The sequence below is a fragment of the Neopelma chrysocephalum genome, unplaced genomic scaffold, assembly GCF_003984885.1.
Source record: "Neopelma chrysocephalum unplaced genomic scaffold, ASM398488v2 Primary Assembly neopelma1_131, whole genome shotgun sequence".
Taxonomy (NCBI): domain Eukaryota; kingdom Metazoa; phylum Chordata; class Aves; order Passeriformes; family Pipridae; genus Neopelma; species Neopelma chrysocephalum.
The window spans coordinates 1,599,834-1,619,734 of record NW_020897793.1 but is presented as its reverse complement, the minus strand read 5'-3'; the positions used below and the strand labels follow the sequence as shown (position 1 = coordinate 1,619,734).

The following is a 19,901-nucleotide window of genomic DNA, read 5'->3' as shown; positions in this document are numbered from 1 at the left end:
TACCCTCAGTCTGTCTTGCTAACTACACCCCTGGATACAAGATGAGCCTAGATTCATTACATTAAAACTGAATTTTACAAAGTCCTCAACCGTAATTATATCTTGGCTAAACAAGTAACACCAGCACCCTCAACCCCAATGAGCTGTTTTCAAATTTTAGTCCTACAAAACTACTGTAAACCAATCTGATAAGCAACATGTTTGATCTGGGAAGGAAAACTGTACAGTTATACACTTTACATATTAATATAATAAAACAATTTTATAGAAGAAATTTTTTCCTTTTTTACTTAAATAATATCAATAAAGATCTTAAAAATAACCTGTTAGTTTCGTTTCAGATAGCTGGTTTACTAGTTTGTGCAGGAATATGCACGTAATGTACAGTGCCTATTAACAAATACCTCTAAAGTGGGAAGTCATCTGACTTGATGTACAGTATCACCCATGTAATTAAAAAATGCATTGTACTAATGTGATTGTCTTTCCTTTGTGCTTCTTACATATTAAAGTAACAATACTTCCAGCTTGTATGTTCAATAATTCCAGCTAAAATAATGAGGAAACATATTTAAATGCACTTACCAGTCATCCAAGTGAAGTAAATGAGAAAGACCCTTTTGGACTCTTCCTGAACAAGAGCTACTTGAGTAAAGAAAGAGACATTATAAGGAGCTACAATACAGTATTACTGTCAAACTACGTAGCAATTATTTTTACCTACTGCCTTTTATATACCATTTGTCTGATCCTGTGCTTGAGACTTAAATCGAGATGAAGAGGAATGATTACAGGACTGCTCAGTGCCTACCAGAAGTACCTTTCCTCTAAAAAATGTTAAATTTTTACAAAGATGCATAGCACAGAAAACCCCGAGAAACATACAAGAAACAGATGCAAGATCATAGAAAATGTGACAGCTTCCTCAATGCTTCCCATTACTATTGACAAGTACAGGAATTTCTCAAGCTCTGCAATACATCTAGCATGTAACTTCATGAAAGTACAACCCCATCTGATGACAGCAAGCAGTAATTCACCACCATTGTAGAACAAACACGAATAATGGTGACATTCTTGTTCTAGAGAACAGGATCCTGGAGAAGCCCTACCACTACTCAAGCAGAGTATTTATTTATAAACCTTTTTGGATCTCTCTTACCTCTTTTGCCCAATTAAAATTATATCTATACTATTCTTTTAGAAAGCCTAATGATCACTGCCATTTGCACTCATCTATCCTTCCTCTAAGGAAATGAGAGACCAGATTTGAAAATTACTTGCTCCTACTATAACTGTACATTCTAAAAGCAGCAGCTTGATGAAACTGAAGGGGAGCAAGATTCACTGCAGGTGATAAAGCATTGGAGAGCTCCTTCAGAAGAAATATTTGTGCCAGGCACAGAAAGTAAAGTGACCTCCTCTTTGAAAGGTAAGGAGAAAAGTCTGGAGTAGTAAACGCAAGACAGCAGGACCTATAACTTTTACACAGAATTATTAAAATGAAGACAGGAACCAAACTATGGCATCATGTTTGCAGCTTGGATTTCAAGAAGGAATGCTGTTAAACACGAGTCAGAGGGGCGATCTGCAAAACCCTGAGAAGAGAATGAGGCAGTTGGGTCCTTGTCAGCTGGAGAGACCTAAGCCCAGTAGATGGAACTTGTTGGTTACCCACACAGAGAGCTCAGCAATCCAGAGGGCATGACTTCTGCCCCAAGTCATCACATCAACCTGCTGAGACTACGCATTGACAGGATATAAAACAATCTTTAGGGTTTCTCTAATGCAGTTGATGACTGCTTCTCATGAGTCTTACTGAACTCAAAATGCTCAAGCAAACAACCACAACATCAAACCAAAAAACATAACTAAGTCACAGATAGCATACAGAATCAGACAAACAAAAATCTTATAACTAAAAGAATTCTGTCTGTCTTCCTCTAATCTTCCAGATCTGAGAAAAATTCAGTCTCTCAATTGTAGTGAACTTTTCTGAGGAGAAAAAGGCAAACACATACCCAGGAAGAGTTTATTAAGATAAAAATACAGGTATAAAAATATACTTTATGACAATTCACCAATATTACAGCAGCAGTATATACTATTAGCACATATTCCATATCAGTCCTTTAGGTGGTTTTGCTTTTTTCGTAAGTTAAGACTAAAGTCCTTTATTGTAACTTTTTTAAGATATTTGCTTCCTTCACCTAACTCATGTTTCTTCTGATTACCATCTGTGTGTTCTTACGGTCTTTATTACTCAGTTACTGCAGAGGTCAATACTTCAAAGATCAGGATGAAAATTTAGCAGATGGAAATCCTTTTGCAAAGGGTAGCTGTTCTCATCTAGCACAAAATGGCTCCTGATTTCCAACAAATAGGATGCTTCTGTATCTGTCAGCAGCGAATGACACAGATCTGCTACTACTGTGCTGTAGGTTATATCTGAGGAGGGCACTGCAAAAGACAACAATTCAATTTACACTTGATTTTCACAATAGCACCTAGCATTCAAGTTCTACCTCCATAAAAGCTCCACTGAATCACTGGAAATGCAGTTCAACATCTGAGTAGAAAATTAGCTTTTTAATTATGTTTTAAAAACAACGAGCTGAGACTGTTTCCCATCAAACTGTTAACACCTGTGAATCATGTAAAATGCCTCTCAGGTCAAACAGGATGTATCAAGTGAAGCTTGTCTGAACCACTTCTCAGTGTTTCACATCTTGAAAGCATGTCAGCTATTTATAAAAACTGCTAAAAGATTCTATTTTGCCTATAAGGAATCCATTTAGTTATTGAATATTTAGCTATATAACTAGTTAGTTATATAATAAATGTTCACACCATCTCGCCTCTTGTAGCTGCCACCTGTACTCTGAACTTCTTTCTCGGACAGCAACTGAGATATTCTCTGATGTTGGTTGTTGGGTTGTTGTTTTTTTTAAACTGTCAGTAATTAAAAATTTTGATTCCGATGTCAATTTGCTGCCGGTTTCTATCATAAATAATTCATGAAACAGTACCTAGTAATCTGTTCAGCCAGTCTGCAGGAATATTGAGGAAGATTTTTTCCATCAACTCAGACACGACATGAACATAAATTTCATATCCTTCATCTTCTACTGTCATCAAAGCAGGTCTAGATCAGAAAAAAAAAGTCTCTTGAAAGACAGCTGCTACGTTTTGGGTTTTTTATTGAAGCAAAATTTCTGAAAGTAAGACAATTTAATATTACTCTGCAACATAACACCAAGAACTTGAAAAACAAGCAAATCTCTATGCGCTCATCTGTCAAATCTGCAGCACTGGAATCAGTTTGAGGTGTATATACTGAATTTACTACTCAATGTTAAAGTAACTTCTAAAGTAAGCCTTACTTTAAGACAACTGCTGAAAAAAATGCTTTATGACTTGTCTTCCTTGGAAGACAATGAAAAATGCACTGTTATGAAGTAAGTGTTATTTATGGCTCTGAACTTTAAGTATAAATGTTTATATCTAAGTATATGTACCTACAAATATACAACGGGTACATAACATATTGAAATGCAAAGTAGGGAGACGAGCTTAGGTGGATCATTTGGAATTGTATCATCTGTATCAACATCACCCAATATAATCTGTCTTAATACATCACTTTATAGCCACATAATACCAAGGTACATCACTTGTACTATGACAAATACCAAATGATTTCACAAACCACTAAACAAATAAAAAAATCCTTCACTGGAAATATTACTAAGGTGATAGATTCTTATTAATCTAATCAGAGCAAAATTTCAGTGCAAAAACGACAGGCTCTTCTCTGAAAAAGTTGGGTATGTAAGTTCCACGAGCTGTGTTCACATGCTGAGAGTACAAACATCAGAAACCTATCATTTTTCTACCACCTTTTGTGAAGAAGCAAATTGAGGTCCTTCAGGCCCACTGAGAGTCTATAATCTTATGAAAGAGTGTGGGAACCTTTCCAGTTAAGAAAAATCTCTTCACACTTAATCCTCCCTGATAGGAAAACAAACAGCATATAAACTTAAAGATGCAAGACTATTTTGCTTACAGGAAAAATACTAATTCCCTACCTTGTTAGATAAAGAGGATATTAGTATTTAAGTCAATGATTCATTAAACTCACTATGAAAGAGTTTAGAAAGAATTTGAGAAAGAATTTAGATAGAAAATGTACACATTCTACAATTCTATTACATCCGTGACCATCTCAATTAACATTCTCTAGCTACACATCTTTCAAGTCACTATGATACATTTTGAAAGCCCAAGATAAATTTAAATCTTGAACAATCAGTTAATAACAATATTCCCATATCAACTGGATCCACTTAGTTTATTTTCTCTAAGTGTGACTGTATGTGTCTCACAGTGCCATCTGGTGATAACAACTCAATATTTCTGCTCTCTGAGAATGCTGATTGAAAACATTTATCAATGTTATTTCTGCAAGGCTAAAACTGATTATTCAGTTTAAAAATATGATTCTGCATTCACACGATTTCAAACTCAGGCTGGAAAAAGACTCTTAAGTTTTCCTTCGGTCCTCAAGCTTCTACTCCATCTCACCTTCATCTCACACAGTACTGGGTAAACATAATTTCTGTATGACATAGTATTCAAAGAAATTAAAAAGTTACAATTTAAACTAAGAATATCACATACAAATAACGGCAATGTAATACAGCAATTCAGGAAAAACTCCTTGAACATTCACTTTCACTTAGAAAGACAAGGACTGCTTACCACACCTTAAATAAAGAATTTTATATATAGGGGAACTTAAAATGGAGACAGTTGCAGTTTACTTCCCTAATAGTAAATAGTATTTTAGCTTTATTTTGTTTACCTGTAGAATGTTTTTACTTTGTTGTATGGCAAACATCTAATACATTGCTTGTAGATCATGTTCTCATCTGCCTGCAGTTCCAAACCACATTTGGCACAACCTGAATATGTAATCATAGGCAGAGAAGCCAAAACACATTCCAGTGAAGTGTCAGCACAGAAGATGAGTTGCTTGTACTGACCAGTTGAAATGGTAAACTTCAATTCTAAGATATGGGCTTTCACTTGAATCACTCCTAAAAAAACAAGTTCAATCAAATATGAATTCAGTTTTATTTATAACTGAAAGCAAAAGCAAGAGCTGCAGCTGATTCAAAACCAACATCACTATCAATAAAACTTTCTGCCTTTTTTTCCCTTTAGTAACACATGCTCATATTTTTAGAGATATTTTATGTAGGGAAAAATCACTGTTGTTAAATACTATTTTAAAATGTATAAAACTACTACCCATATTTTCAGGTAGTATTGTCGTAGATGCTTCTACAGAAGTGCCTGAATAAGACAACAAAATTGTGCAGATAATTTGCAAGTGATTTTTTTTTCACTAATTCAGAGACACTGAAAAGCATAGCTTTAACAACTTAGCTTTCCATTATTTTAACATGAACCAGAGTTAAATGCTGCAACACCAACTTTAGTTACTTCCTAGAATTTAACACCAACCTAGCAATCTTTTAGGTTTATCTGGGAGGAGGTGACTGTGTAAAATGTTTTCTTTGTTCTTTTGTAAGAAGTTTTCAATAGCAGTAGCTATTTTACTCTTGATTTAGAGAGTTTAGTTTTGGAGAAATACTATTTGACAAACTTTCAGTGATTAATCATATAATTACAAGGCTGGTTGGTGTGGATAACTAAAGTCAGCATTTCTCCCTATGTTCCAAAGCTGTCTTTGTATGGTACCACATACACCACCTATCTCACCACTGGGCTCATGAAAGGAAGGCTGCATCAGTTCAGTTGAGTAGTGAGCAGCAGCCTCCAGAATAAATTCAGCCTCCCAGATCTGTGCTACCTTAAAACATAAGCATTTTACTTCACCAACAGAGCATCTATTCTGCTTAGTTAAGCACTGCACAACACAGACTACAGAACTACGGATAACAGTTACCTGAGCATTTTTCCTCCAAGTGTGCAGAGAGCTTTGTCAACTGCATGAGGGATGTTTGGCTTTTCTGAAACTTTTCTTTAAATTCAATTGCCCTTTTGTCATCATCAAACAAGCACTCACAGGATGACCATGGAGTTGTGTGCAGTTCCAAGTCACCTGAGACAGAACTACGTTGGACCAGAAGGTATTTGAAGTCCCATATGTGATCTATTGAACAAAAAAAGCAAACAGAAGAGTTTATTTTCTTATACTGCAGCTAATTTAAACAAGTCAAGGTCACTTACAAGTTTTAGCATTTTCCTATTTTGGATTAGAGTCTGATTTTTGGTGGTAACATGCTAAAACTTCAAGCCCATGAAAAATGCGCTGTCAGATGTACTATTTTACAGTGAAATACTCCAAAAAAATTGTCTGAGCACCCATCTAGTTTCATGCACCTCATATCTGACTAGAGATCTTGCAGCCCCCCCAGAACTGAGTATGCTTCAGTCCAAAGGATGGTTCAGGCAGTAACACCACAGCAACACCGAGGGAAAATCTAAACAGGAGGAAACAAACAGACACTTGGCAAGAGGGGATATACAGAAATAAGGAACAGAGTCTAACTGGGAACAAGATTTGGATGATACCTGAATTAAACTATTACCGAAATCTTCAACATTCCCCTGTTGACTAAAAATCTATCAGAAACGTGAGTAAACTATAAGTAATCAAGTTTACAAAAATGTATTTAATGAAATGCATCTTTATTTTTTGGCAATCTAAACCAGGTGAGTGTAAATCATGAACTGAATGTCTGATGACTGTGTACTGGAAGTCCAAACTGATTTTTAGCAAGACATGAAAAATAAATGATATTTAGATGTCTCTAAATATCTAAACTATTAGAGGAAGTCTCTAACTTCCTCTACAAGACTAAGAAGTTTCTGATCTGCTCATACAACCAGTAAACACATAGCAGAGCTGTGGTACAACTCCTACCAAGGACTTTGTGGACATCGTGGTTTTCCTGTAGCCCACTCACACTATTTAGCTGCTGTATTGTGTATGCTTTAGTATCCTGTGAATTTATCTTTTTGGCTATCTTACTGGAATCAAATGTTCACGGTTTGTACACAATTAAGTATGTGAACAATCACTCATCTTGAATTTCAAATAATCATTTAATCATAAAAATGCCAACTCCCAGATGCACAGAACACTAGCTGGAGAATAAGACAACGTTTACAAACACAAACAATACTACAGAGATCTATATGTTATACTTTTCCATTTTAAGCATCAGAGAATTGCTGTGTCTAATAAATCACCTTTGGTATCCGCTTTTTGCAGCTACAAAAAAAAAATCAAATTCTATATTTTTAAAAGTAATATTCTAGATGACTAAATTCTGTAAGATTTCTAAGCACCTAACAACCAGTATACACCTGCTAACACTCAAGTATGCACAAAAATAAGAGCCATGTAGGCATTACATAGAAAAGTTATTGCTTGAATTGGACCATTTTCTTCAAGTAGTTTAAAAGGTTAGGTCTTGCAGTTAAAATGATTTCCAGGAATGGAGATTACTTATAAATTGAAGTGGAACTGGTAGAATTCAGAGTGTCAGAATTTAACAGGTAAAGATTCACTATGAAGTTGTTTAACCTTTATGGATTTTATCTTGTACTGTATGAAAACTGGCTTTTTAGGCAGACATATTCAGCATTTCAAGTAATACACCATTTACTTCCTAAGTGTATTCATTGATCAGAAGTATAAACTGAAGTTATCAATTTAACAAAAACCTACTTTCACTTATTTTTAAAGAACAAAGCCAGGAAAAAGTCAGAATTTGGTAATAGTCAGTCACTGCTGAAACACAAGCTATGTAATTATTGCAAGAGATGGTTTTAGGCAGTTACAGTCAGACTAGATTGCAAGACCATTAGGATATAAAGCCTGACACTGCAGCAAGGTGGAAAGCAGAGAATGAACATCACAAGTAGAAAAAAACAGTAATTCATGCTAAACTTGACACTGATAAGGAAGACCCAGCAAAACTGGTAATAGTTAACACTCATGGGATTTAATAGTTAGATAACTAGGTACTACTGCATCTTGTCTCTAGATTCAAATTTTTAAATATTTATGTCTTAGTCTTCTAAGGTAAGTGCATTCAAATACTGCTGCTGATGGCATTGCTTCTAAACAGAGGAGACATGTAAGAATTGCTATCAGATATGTTACTCTTGCAAGGAAAGTATTTAAAGGTTGAATAGCAAATGTTACCAGCTGAACATTTTAAAGATATTAACAGCATCACAAAAATCCATCTACAGCAAGCAATAGGTACAAGGACTTTACCTTTTTTCCTTTGAAGCTGAGGGCACCAGGCAGCCCCTGCTCCCCACAGAACCATCCTATAGCGTTGATCTCTGTTCTGTTCTACTGTTAGAATAATTTTTATTTGCCTGCCACCTTTGTAGCTATACACAGATTCTGAAAAAATTGAAATTACATTACTTCTACAGTAAAAAGCATGTAACCCCAGTATTAAGGCAAAATCATGTTGCTATCGTATTTCACAGTGCAATTACAAGGAAAGAAGAATACACCTACAATTTCTTCAGGAGAGGAAACCATCTGATTTCTTCAGCAATATGAATCTAGTTTGAAGGAGTGCATAAAGTAGATTAATTTACTTTTATCCACCTAAATACTCAGCAACTGGACACCTCCCTCTGAAAAAACAGATATCTGAGCATCTTTCAGCTCCCACTCATCTTGGTTTGTATTGAGCACAAACAAATTTTACTCAATCTCTCAGCAACTGATTGTCATAACTGAAAGTTAAAGTTCCTGTAGCTTCTGTGGAATACACTGAAAAAAACCACTTCTCTAGAAGTTTTCACATAAAAGAAAACCATAGTCATGTACAAGGCACACTACAAGTATTAGGAACAGTACATATAAATTGAAACAATGAAGATCTCTATGTGACTCTTACCCAGCATACTGCCTTAGTTCCACACTAAAACTACAGTATTTTTAATAAAAAAGTAATTTTTCAACAAGAGCTCTTGCATTAAATATCTAACAGTTCTGAGATTTACATACTATAGCAAATTATGAAGACTTCTATGTTCAAAATTCTCCACTTATAATGAATATGATATTGACAGTGTGGGTAAAAGTTTGAATCTTATTAATACAAGTTGATAGTGCAATATGATCATATTTACGTGCAAAGTTTGAAGTCAAGCACTGAGAACATTTTGCCTTGCAAAATTACTATTTAAGTTTCACCTAACACAGAAGTTGAAGTCCAGTGCATGAACTCACCTGTTAATACAGCAATGTCGATAATTTTCAGGATTGAGTGCACCAATGTGTTTGGCTGGAGCTCATCTAGCTGCATATACTGAACACTATCCAGTCTCTGAACTTGTCTTCGTGGAATGTCTCTGAAGTGTGGAAATTCTGATGATATGTACGCCAATAAGCCACGGAGAACATCACAATCCACTACAGGATAAACTTATATGAAAAAAAAGTCAAAATTACATACTATTCTTCATGCTTAGAAGTATAAAACTTACTGCTTGGAACATATTTACACTCACAAAATCAAAACTGTTTCAGAACAATTTTAAGGCAAGAAAACCTTGAGATGTGTAACATGATCTGAAATTAAACTGTACTTCATCTGCCTCCTCTTGATAACATCCCAAAGTTAAGCTAAGTACAATACTTTAAATTACACTAAATATAGCAAAGAAATATTGTCTCATAGCTTGGTAAGAAGAATAGCTGTTCTTGGCCATTTACATCAGAATCTGCCTCAAACACCTGGTACTAATGGACATCACAAAGACAGTAAGAACAATGCAATCATGGTGGTACTTCCACTGTTTTTTTTCCTTTGTCTCCCATAATGAATTACTTTCCCTGGATGGATCTACTTGCTCTTTAAGCCTCTGAAGTTTTTGCAAAAAGTTTAATCCTCATGCAATTTCAGACATCAAATGGTCGAGTCCTGGGATAACTGCTCTTTCTTAAACTGAACTCACAGAACTCTCAATTTTTCAGAGTTTTGAGTGGTAACCACCAAACTTTACCATAAACTCCACATGCCTATCTGATGTCATTATGTCCACATGTTGTCCACAGGTGTTCCTGTCATACTTTTCTATAGTGTTTTGTACCTCTCAGTTGCACATATTTCCATTTTATCCCACGTGTGAGGCATTGTCAGCAAAACAGAATACTTTAAATAGCTATTTTACTGTGATTTTCATGGAAACTTATGCACTATAACCTTACATTCTTCTGGATTGAGAGTTGAGCAGTTCCCCAGATTCAGTAACTGACTGGTAAATGTAGATTGAAGCATGATTTCTCCACACCAAAGATTCTCATACATTATTACATCTGCAATAAAAAAAGCAACCTTATCAGCTCATGTATCAACAATACTGAAGTGTATCATATTTTCTCATTAGTTTGATGTAATTTTTAAATTCATTAGCCTCCTAGCAGGCACTGTTTAAGTGAAGCGGGTGACCATATTGGATAAATTATTATTGTACAAAACTTCAAAATGAGCAGTACAGTACTAGGCTTACCTTGCAATAAGAATGTCTAAGCAGAAAAGAAAAAGCACAACTTGTCTTCAATTTCTTTGAAATATCTACCTTTGAGCACTTAATAAACTCTTAATGAAGAGAAATAGGCACCTTAAACGGTAGAAGTATTCAAACAATTTCATATTGTTTAACTTTTTTGCATATTGCCAAACCTAAATGGCCAGATCACTGACAAATTCTGGGCCACTCCAGCCCCAAATCAGGTGCAATATTGTTTTTGAAGTATTGCATTTGCTCACAAGATGTGTTCTCTTGAAGAGAGGGTTTTGCTCCTGTTAGGTACTAAAGAGTACAAAGGAATTATCAAGAGGAATCTACATTATTAATTGACATGTTATGAAAGAGGTAAACTACAAACAGCATTTTGTACTTCTGCAGTCTATGTTGGTTACCAATTCACAACATGATCCATCTCAAGATGCTACTGCTACGTTACAAAGTCCTTCATAGGAGGAAGAATATTTCTCATCTTGAGACTGAACTTCACATCACAATTTTTTGGTCTACCTGCTGGTCCAACAGCAAAGAGTTACACAGAAGTCTATAAGTTGAACAACTAGCACATCTGGTTTGTAGTAGCACTTGTACTTTTCCAGAACAACTGTTGTAAGACACTGACACCTTCCAGAATACATCTGACTACCCATGGCACCGTTGTAGTGTCAATGCATGGCTGTGTCTGTGGGCAAACCTCTGTGGGACAGTCAGTGTTCCACTGGCAGCACGACTGAGGGTTCAAAGTGATGCTGAACAATGCAAGTGATGCAAGAAAGATACTCACAAATGCTTAGCCATAGTTCCAAATTACTTGTTACATATTCTTCTACTTTACACAGAAGTTTAAAACTTCTACTTTAAACTTCTACTTTAATACTTTTAAAGATCCACATTTTAAAAAGGCAAATAAAAGAATTCTCACCTGTAAGCAGTACAACATCCCCAGGAAACACAGTGAGGGACCAAAATGCAGCACCACGCCACAGCACCACCTTTCTCTCAGTTTCTGACTGGTCAATAACAACAATTGTTGCTACAGGAACTTTACATGGAGATTTTGGTCTAGTCTTTACTTGTATTTCTTTGATATGACAAGGATGTACTACTGTGACCAAAATATTGTACTTTTGATTTTTGCAGCAGCAATTCTTAAGTGATGATAGTTTCTTCTGAAGTTTCTTGAACTCTGTCATCTTCTCTTGATCCACTCTAGTACCAGGACCAGGTGGAGAAGAATTCAATTTAGCTCTCTTGGATACCAGTTGCCTTTTAAATGCTGAGTGAAAAAGATGAAAGGAATCTTCACACTTGCGGGGTCTTTTAGAGGAGTTCTTATGAGAACAGTCCACTTGAGAGCACAATATCCCAGAGTTCAATGGTTCAATATGGATTTCATTTACCAAGTGCTCAGCAGGAACTTCAATTTCTTGTAATTTCCCTGTGTTTTCCTGAGCACTTCCTTCTTGTTTTGTAGCGTCAAAACTAACATTTTTCCCATCATCCTCAGAACTGAAAAGATCAAGAGAGTTTGTATACACTTCCTTATATTCATTTTCAGCCACATTAGTACACGTTCCAACACCAGAATCAAATAGCAAGTGATCATACTGCCTTTCTTCAGGTTTTTTGCCTGCTTCTGTTTCTGACAGTTCTATGATTCTTTCCAGCATCTCACTCCGCTCCTGTGCAAGAACAGCCATCTGACTTGATGTCACTACACTACGAAATTCCGTGTCTGTTGACACTGCTAAGTTTGAACAATCGTTTGGTTCTTTTGGTTTTGACTCTTGACTTTTTTGGAAAACCATATCCAGATATTGACCTAGATGTTCATGATGATCACTTCTGTCACCTGACTGCAGTCCCACAGACAGATTTATGCTGATCTGCTTCGTACTGGCAACCAACTGGGAAATGTCAGCACCGTTCATCTCCGAACCACCGGCTTTTCTCTCCGTGAGGTCTGAACAGCAGCTACGTGATGGTTCGTCTTGTCCAGCTGATTCTGTAAAGTTCTGTGGAAGGTGTTGATCTGCAGCCTGATTTACATTTGCAGGTGTGTATCTATCTTTAGATATCTGACAATCAGAAGAAGCGAAACTTTTGGTCTCTTCAGGTGTGCTGGCACAACTTACTGCCATGGGTACAAGAGATGTCAAACATTCTTTTGCTGCCACTGACCTTCCCTGTTCAGACTGCTGAGCGCTGCCATCCCTTGTAGGAACTGCTCTGACTACGGAGTTTCCTGCCTGGAACACTGAGGGGTCAGCAGCACCTTGGACTTTTTCAGAAAAAAGACCATGTGCATCACACAAATAGTGCAGCTCTCTCCATTTTTCAGCAGTAGGGGCTGAACTACTTTGCTCTAACACCTCCAGTGGGCCTGGAATACGGGGTGCTCCCACAAAAACATGAATCTGAGGTCTTTTTGACATTTTCGACTGCTGTGCAAGTTTGACTTTAAATAATGTGGCTTATGCAATAAGCACAATAATAAATATCAGCAAATGCAAAAAAAAAATTTGACTTTCTCTTAACAACTTTAAAAATACCTAAAATTCAAAGGAGCATTTCATAGTTTAACTGGTAAAAACACTGCTTTACTACTTAAAGCCTACAAAAATAAATGTACAAAATCTAAAAAAAAAGGAAGTTATTTTAAAAATATTTAATATTTATTTCTTGTGTCAAACTTGCATAGAAAAATAAATTACAGTACTCCCTAGTTTCTGATTCTGATATTTGGAAACACATTATAGTGAAGTTAAAATTAAGTTTAATTATTGAGCTATTTATCTTCATTTATTATTGCTAATTAAACAGTTGTATGTGAATTCATTATTCAGTACTTTGATAGTAATTTATGTGAAAAAAATGCCTGTAAGAAACTTTCATAGCACAGTTAGGAGATAATTTCATCTCCCAGAAAATTATAGTTTCAACTAAATGATTAAAAACACTAGACCCATTTAAAATTAAAGTCTGCTAGTAATGCAATATTTTACATGCTGTTTTACAACTACTATATTAAGTGATTGGTTTAAGAAACTGAAGCATTCAGGTTACTACTAATAAATTACAATCATTTAATAAGCACTAAGAGGTCAGTCAAATTTGAGTAGGTGATTTAGAATTTCCTTTAATTCATTTAAGTAGTATCACATGACTCAAGAAGTAGCTTTTCTAGCTACTTTAAAATAAGCCCACCTTACATGGCACAAAAGACCTCTTTTTTTAAATTTCTGCTATATAATTACAAATATAATTTTAAAATATGCAGCTACAGCTACAAGTGTTCATTAAAATGCTGATGTCTAGCTACATGTTTTGGGAGTGTTTTGCTAATAGAAGTTGCTGCAATAGGTACTTCTGCAGATGTAGAGAATGCCAGAAAAAAAATCGAGAGCTAATCCAGCTGTAAAGAGAAGGAAAAGAGCATTGAAACAAATACAGCATTGAAAAATACGCAAATTTTTCATTTAGCACTTATTAAATTAGCAACCATTTCCCAACAACCCCACTAGGGGTCGATAAATCTGCATATTCCTAAAGATCACTGTAATATGGAAAAACTATAAACATCCTAGAACACTGATCTCTGGTATATTATTGGTGTCACTGGAAAAGCAATATACAACCACTAAAATCAGATATGGTAAAATTCAAAGAAGGTACAAAACACAGTAACTGTCTGCATTCAGTTTTATACTCATTAAAAAATGAACTCTTAAAACATTAGAGTATCCAAACTTCTGTAGTTGCACATTTAAATTTAGTCTCATAAGAATGTAACTTTTAAAGGACAATTCTCAAACCTGTGAAAGCTTTCAGTTATGTAAAGAATGGCAATATACAAATAAGCAGAAAGACAGAATTTACAGTTCAACACTAAAATAACGGACCAGGTAAGGGAAAGACAAAGCAAAGTGTTAGTGAGGTTGAACCCCTAAGTAAGTGATGTAAGTTCTGCAGATAAAAGGCTACCCAATACATGACATAAAAACAAGTTCAGTAACAAATCTATGACAAACAGAAAATGTTTTGATTAGTTTAAACGAACTTCAGAAGTGTAACCTAAGTGATGAGATTAAATAATTTCTTCAATTAAAAAATATCTAAGTCTACTGGTAACTTTTTCATTTGTGATTATCTTGGTTACAGCCTTTACAAATGGGTATCTTTCTTAATTAGGTACACTAATACGAATGTCTCTTAATAAGGAGGTTCAAATGAATAAAAGGTTCAAATGGATTCCAAAATATTTAGCGCACATATGTTCTATAGAACAAAAGATGTTGAACTGTAGAATTCTGACACAAGCCTGTGCCATTTCAACCTCTTTTGTTCTATAGTACATTTTAAATGAGCCCATTCAATACTTCAATTCTTGAGTTCTGTGGACACTGGAATGCTAATTTAGCTGCTAAATAGTTAAGATAATTAGAACAGTATGTTTAGAGGCCATCTTACAACCTGCAGCTGCAAGACCTTTCAGAGATTTGCAGTCATAGAAAAGTTAGTGCTTAAGATGCCACAGTTTAAAGTACTCAGAATTAAAACTAAAAAAACTGTCAAGTGTCCTAGATTACTTTGTATATAAAATGCAGGACTTCACATACTGTACTGGAGCAAATTTCTGCACTTTACAGCTTAAAGCCAGAAAAGAGTGACAAAGGAAAGCTTTTAGACAATTATATATTTCATGGGCTAAACATATTGTTTCAATACTTGAAGTTCAGTATAAAGGAAGATCCTAGAAAGGCAGCTGTACTTCACTCCACTTACAGAGATATCCTGTATCATATTTCAAGCGTATTCTTCCTATAATCAGGGTTGTACAATTAATTAACCAGTTAAGACTTGAAGGAGAACCATCACTGAAGAATCAAATAATAAGCATTGGGTTTTTTGTTTGTAATTCTGTCTACTCCCCATATTAAGCTCGTGGAAAATTAGATTTGTTTTTTAATTCCCAAGCACTACTATACTATTTTTAACCAAAAGCATTACCAATTTATGAAAACAACAAAATGTAAATGTAAACATATCCTAATAGCCCCAGACTTTCTTCTCTCTCTCTCTCTATATATACACACACACATTACACTCAGTGTCTTTATGCAGAGTCTGAATTGAATAAAGCTGTTCTTTTGGCATACTTGAAAAAGACAACTACTGTGCCCCTTACACCTTTCTCCCTTGAGGATTTCATTTTGAGGACTTTGAAGATTTTGGCACAGTCTCACAGCGTAGTCTAAACCAGTTAATTCCTATTGCAACTGCAGTAATTAGGACTCGAGTTATGGCAGGCATGGCACTGCCAAATATAACTGAAAAATTTCTGCTTTTTCTTCCAAAAAGCCTCATCTTTTCATATTTACATTTATAAACACACATCTGTGACTAATATCAAGGGTTCTTTTGAAAATACTTTTCTTTTTATATGAGTATCCAAATATTTCCTTTTATAAACACACCTTATACCTTGCTAGCATTGACATGAAAAAGATGTATGAATAGTAAGTGATGTCTTGCTACAGTACTAAAACAAAATAAACTGAACACTGCCAAAATCTACTACCATAAACATATAGGGACAACTGGTATCATTAGGCAACTGAATTTCCTTGAGATAGATTAAACTGCATTTATAATAGAAGGATGTCTATGCCAGTCTTCTAGTAGAATGATGAATTTAAAGATGTGAGCCTCCATACAAATGTGTTCTGAATAAATACCTGGTAAATAAGAACACATCTGTAACAGTATTGCATATAAAACGTGAAATGTTTGCTAATTGAGAAGTCAACAATACCTTAATAGGAAAGCACTTTCTTAAACAAAAATAATTTCTCTATCTTGGTAAAAGTCCAGTTATATAGTAATTTATCAGCCTCTCATTTTAAGTATCACTGCTCTTTCGGTTCTTGTCATGTTAAAAGATTAGTAAGTTACACATAGATTCAGAAAGTTTCCCTTAACTTTCCAGTTCTGTAACTTCTCTGAACTTAGGATTTGCTTTCTTTATTCATATTTTGCAGTACCTGTATATTCAAGGCCAGGTTGGATGGGGCCCTGAGCAACCTGGTCTAGTGAAAAGTGTACCTGTCCAAGGCAGGGGTTTGAAACTGGATGATCTTTAAGATCCCTTCCAACCCAAGCCTTTCTATGATTACACCAAAGCAATTAAATCTTTATGTTATGAATTTTTTTCAACTAAAATATAATTTATATTTTCAAAACCTAAAATTTACATTTTTCTTACAATAGTTAGATCTTAGGAATGGTAATTGACCTCTGCCTACTTTCTGGTTCACATAATAAGTCCACTACCAAATCATCTCCATTGGCAATTTTCAAGTGACTTTTTAGGTCAAAGATACTAAACTCCTTCCTATACTAGGAAACATCAGTACCTAAAATCATTTAAGCCTGTAAATCAGAAAGAAAAATAAATTAAAGTTTACCTAAATTCTCTGTATGCAAAACTGTGTACAGAACCTTTGTTATGATGCTTTAGAACAGAATTATTACTATTTTAATGAGTTCTGTTAATGAAGTTCTGGGCCTTGTTTTAAATAAAAAGTCTGAAAGAACAATTCATTATAGATCTTTAAAAAATAAGCAAAAAAATCTATCAATCCTATCAGCATTTTATACTGTAATTAAGTTATCTGTGGGCAGACAGGGGGTTAACTACACTACAGATAACAGGAGCTAAAACTCATAAAGATACAACTGAAACCTGAATGCACATATCCATTATACCTGTTAATTATTACACCATTTCCTAATTTGTGGAAAGGTGCTCTATTCCTAATAGCCAATGAAAGCCTAGTTTTTTATCTCTGAAATGGTCAGAGTCTGATTGACGGGTCAATGATCTATTAAAAAACAGTAACTACATCAGCAAGATTTACATTTGCAAGACACTGCAACTGAAGTTTAATATATCTATTACAAGAAATACAATATGCTACATAATGTATTTCCTCCAATCTAAACACTAAGACAGGAATTCTAAATTTAAAGTTTTTTTTAAATGAACCATTATTAATAGATTGTTAATCTGTAGCGATTTGCTACACATGGAACAAAATTAAAAACAGTTTTAAAAATCCTCTTCCAATAGTTACTCTAGAAATGTTGTGTGATGCTACATACATGACCTTAAAGTACCCCTAAAATACCTCAGAAATATTCATTACTTTTATTCCATATTTCACTATGCATTAATAGTATTCACTCACCATGATAATCACCAAGCATTAGGCCAAGGTAACTTAAGAGGGTGACATAGCTTCAGCTTCCTATCATCCCTGAATATTAATGGTAGCCTAAATCCCTGTTTTGAAAATTACATCCAAATAGTTCCATCAAGTCTTTACTTAAGCCCTATACACCCAAAGCAAATCACACTAATTCCACCTCTAGTTAACAGTTTCTTTATATCTGTCCCATACTACAGCTTCAAGCTACAAATAAAATTACAAAAATAACAGACACCAATACATCAGAAGACAAAGGATTATAGCAATATAATGCAAAAGTGTAACTTACTTTACCCGCCAGAATTTTCATATATCCCCAAAACTAAAGTTTTAGGAGACAAAGTGTATTCTTTTAACTTGCAGCTTTGATTTGGTACTGCTTGATGATGAACATCCTAAATAGCAAGTAGATAATAACTTGATGCCTAAAATATGCAAAATGCAATCATATTGTCCTTTACCTGCTGAAAAGGTGGCCCAGTAAGAAATACATAAATTAGGATATTCTTTAAATTATAAATTTTAACTTCTACTGTAAGCTTTCCCCTTCCTTATTCGCATATTTGATTTTACACTCCTCCTACATGTAGTATACAAAATTAAAGGACTGATTCATCAACCTTACAACAAGAAAACTGAATTATTCATAGCCATCTTCAGAGTAGCAGAACAGCAAGTAGTGTAGTAACAGTTTCATACATAAACTGAAACAACTCTGGGATGAAGTGATGAACTTATTCCATATTTGCTTGCAACTTGTGCAAGAAAAAGAAGGATGATCCTCATGCCAACAACTCTTGCTGGCACTGCAAGTGAATCAATATACCAGCAACAGCACCCATCCACCAAATCAATAGGCAGCTTGGTCCAAATGTGAGGAATGTATCATATAGGCTTAAAAGAAAATTATCTGTGTAAGTGAATGGCAGCTCAAGGAGATCTAAGTGGATTGCATGAGACCAGGCTAGTGGGACCTAACAAGAAGCACAGAGAACATGCACGTGGGAGAAAGTACGTGGACATGTGGGCAAGTGGGGAAATGAACAGGATGCGTAATTAAAGGTCTTATTTGTCATCCTTTGTTTGGTGATTGTAACAATCACCAAAAACCTTTTATCTGAATTTTAATACAAGGTTTCAGGCAAAGACTGTAGTCCTATCTATAACTGACAGGTTTAACCAAAAGTAATTTTATACCAAGATGGTTATTTGGTTTAATAACGTCTTATAATAACATCATGTTTCTGGAATACTGTGCACAGAGACAGCTGCCAACCAGACATGGTGGCAGAGCAAGAATCCTGCTAGTCAACGTCAAAAGGTATGAAAATCATAAACCTTCATTTGTCTACAGAAGTATCTTTAATTAGTATAAAGTTACTTCTAAATGAGGTACTTGGGTTATTACTGACCGTAAAATAATTTCTATTAGTGGTTACTATTTACATTAAATAGCAGCAATATTAATCCATTCACTATTTAGTTCTTCTCACTGGCTATTACCAGAGGACTGAAACGCCATTTGGCCTCAATGTAGTCAAAAAACAAGAGGTACCAAAATTTTTTTCCTTATCTGCAGTGCTTTCAGTAACAAAAAGCTTTTTAGAATATGAAACACCTATGACTCAGGCATTGCAATAGAAACCTTCCTGAATACTCCTGCAGCAGCAGGGAGATAATTTCAACCAAAAATCAGTGTTCTGAGAAGTTCCGCAGACTTGACACTGTTAGAAACGTTAAATCAAAGTACTGAATAAGAGGCAAGAAACACCAAGTTGTTCTTCATAACTATTACTGAACTATTAAAATAAAAAAGAAGGCAAGCAATCAAATGGCATTGCCTGCAGGATCAAGGCCAGAGTTTCTAAAGTTGTGCTCTAAAAGGAAAATACTTCCCTTGATCTGAAACAAAGACATTTCGTCTGTAAATACAAGCTTATATCATGCAGAGGTATCTACTGAGCAGTTGTATCAGGATTATTTTTTGGAACCAAATGATGCAAAAATCTGAACACTAATAATACATTTTCA

General features: G+C 35.0%; 1 protein-coding gene across 5 annotated transcripts in view; it reads right to left on the bottom strand.

Annotated features, from left to right (window-relative positions):
• Positions 1–2,021: 2,021 nt before the first annotated feature.
• The window catches only part of SHLD2 (shieldin complex subunit 2), a 33,620-nt gene continuing 15,740 nt past the window's right edge, over positions 2,022–19,901 (bottom strand). For 3 of the 5 annotated variants that reach the window (XM_027698636.1, XM_027698634.1, XM_027698637.1), the window contains exons 3-10: positions 11,522–14,014; positions 10,280–10,387; positions 9,299–9,493; positions 8,321–8,455; positions 5,975–6,181; positions 4,865–5,099; positions 3,030–3,145; positions 2,022–2,460 (exon numbers count right to left, since the gene is read on the bottom strand). In XM_027698636.1, the coding sequence (XP_027554437.1) occupies positions 2,288–2,460; positions 3,030–3,145; positions 4,865–5,099; positions 5,975–6,181; positions 8,321–8,455; positions 9,299–9,493; positions 10,280–10,387; positions 11,522–13,034 (2,682 nt within the window). In that variant the 5' untranslated portion in view covers positions 13,035–14,014 and the 3' untranslated portion in view covers positions 2,022–2,287. Of the gene's footprint in view, positions 2,461–3,029; positions 3,146–4,864; positions 5,100–5,974; positions 6,182–8,320; positions 8,456–9,298; positions 9,494–10,279; positions 10,388–11,521; positions 15,421–19,901 lie in introns of those variants that run through there. The other 2 variants (XM_027698635.1, XM_027698638.1) reach the window with 2 other exon arrangements.